This window comes from Sinocyclocheilus anshuiensis, unplaced genomic scaffold (assembly GCF_001515605.1).
Source record: "Sinocyclocheilus anshuiensis isolate Anshui unplaced genomic scaffold, SAMN03320099.WGS_v1.1 scaffold533, whole genome shotgun sequence".
NCBI lineage: Eukaryota > Metazoa > Chordata > Actinopteri > Cypriniformes > Cyprinidae > Sinocyclocheilus > Sinocyclocheilus anshuiensis.
The window spans coordinates 166,315-168,349 of record NW_015539846.1 but is presented as its reverse complement, the minus strand read 5'-3'; the positions used below and the strand labels follow the sequence as shown (position 1 = coordinate 168,349).

Sequence of the window (2,035 nt, the reverse complement as noted above, 5' to 3'; positions counted from 1 at the left end):
ATGATTAAATATTTAAATAAAATCATGAAAACTTAAAGCACTAGGATTACTAAGTCTACATGAATAAACACTTAACATAATAAAATTACTAATAAATTAAAAAGCATTACAAACTGGACAGAAAAAAAAAACTAAAACTAAAGCTAAAAATAAATTAGACCTAAAAAAAAAAAACATAAAATTGACAAAGGCACATAAAACTAATAAAAATTAAAAAGCAAAACTGAAAGCACCGAAGCACTAAAATTGGGCATAAATACAAACTAAAACCAAGCTAAAAATACAAATAAATTAATTCTAAATAATAGTGTAAACTATTATTAAAAAAAATATTATTAAACTATTATTAAAAAAAATTAAAAAGTAACCAAATTTTAAATGAAACGCACAGAGCGAAATAATAATAATACTAAAATGACACTGGCACTGATGAATCAGTCACAATAAGTTAAAAAAGAATGAATACGTTTATATTATTTACAATTATAAAGCGGATAGTTCCGGTCCTTGATTCTGATTGGCTGAGCTTCGTTCAAAGCTGTTGTAAATGACTCTACAAAGTAACACACACCTTTGTTTACGTTTGTGTGTTGCTCGGCAAACACTTTGTTGCAACCACAACAGATTCTGAGGAACTACATTGTTTGGTGGAAGAATACTGTTTTTATTAATATCATTACACTTTATTTGCTCTGTTTTATTTTGTGAAACCTTACTACGTATATGGAATGACCATTTAATAAAAGCAATAAGCCCCGTGAAGCCGTGGTTTACAGTGAATTTAGTCATTTAGCAGACGCTTTTATCCAAAGCGACTTACAAATGAGGACAATAGAAGCAATCAGAATCAACAAAAGAGCAACAATACAAGTCTCAGTTAGCTTAACGCAGTACATGTAGCAAGGGTTTTTAAAATAATATAATAAATAAAAAGAAAACCAATAGAATAGAAAAAGATTAGAAAGCAAGTGTTAGTTTTTTTTAAAGAAAGCAAGCAGCAAATGAATAGAGAGCAAGTCTAAAAGGGACAAGTGTTTTTTTTTTATTTTTGTTAAGAATAGAATTAGAATAGAATTAGAATAGAGAGTGCTAGAGTTCGAGTGTCAAATAAAGATGGAAGAGATGTGTTTTTAGCCGATTCTTGAAGATGGTTCAAAAAAAAGTTTTTTAGTTTAAAAAGTTTTAATTGAAAAATTTAATTTATTAAGTCATTTTAATTTAAAGTAATTTAATTAATTAGTTTAAATAATTTAACATTTAATGTAAACATTTACAGTGAATTTATAACAGCTAAGGGGCGTTGTTATTGCTTTATTACTCACTGAGTAGACGCTTTTATCCAATCGGACGTCAGTAAAGCGTAAGTGAATGATTGGCTCTGGCTGTACCTTGAGCCGGCGGTTCTCATCGTTCAGCTTGCTGGCCTCCGTCTGCAAGCGTCTGCACTCCTCCAGGATCTTCTTCATCTCAGAGTCGTCCAGAGCCGCGCTGACGGGTTTCACCGACACCGACCCGTCCGCTTTGGAGGAGTTCAGAACCGCCGCTGATTTAGAAGCGGAGTCAACGTCGTTCTGAACAGCACGAGAAAAACAACACTTAAAGGGATAGTTCAACCAGAAATGAAAATGTGATGTTTATCTGCGTACCCCCAGAGCATCCAAGATGTAGGTGACTTTGTTTCTTCAGTAGAACACAAACGGAGATTTTTAACTCAAACCGTTGCAGTCTGTCAGTCATATAATGGAAGTGGATGGGAATCACGGCTTTGAGAGTAAAAAAAACATACACAAATAAAACTAAATTAAACCCTGCGGCTCGTGACGATACATTGGTGTGTAAAGAGACGAAACGATCGGTCTGTGCAAGAAACTGAACAGTATTTATATCGTGTTTTACCTCTGATTTACTGCAATGTCCGAACTGTCCTGAGCGCGTTCACAACAGCCAGCGCGTTCGCATCTTCTTCTTCTTCTTGCTTCACGGCGGATCGCACACTTATAACTGCATTACTGCCACCTATCTCTCAAATGGACCA

The 2,035-nt window shown here is 33.9% G+C and overlaps 1 protein-coding gene across 1 annotated transcript in view; it reads right to left on the bottom strand.

The window, feature by feature from the left end:
- Positions 1 to 1,250: 1,250 nt before the first annotated feature.
- LOC107684566 (vesicle-associated membrane protein-associated protein A-like) overlaps positions 1,251 to 2,035 on the bottom strand; it is a 27,767-nt gene continuing 26,982 nt past the window's right edge. Inside the window, exon 5 of the mRNA XM_016480854.1 lies at positions 1,251 to 1,571. Coding sequence (XP_016336340.1) covers positions 1,251 to 1,571 — 321 coding nt within the window. The remainder of the gene's footprint in view (positions 1,572 to 2,035) is intronic.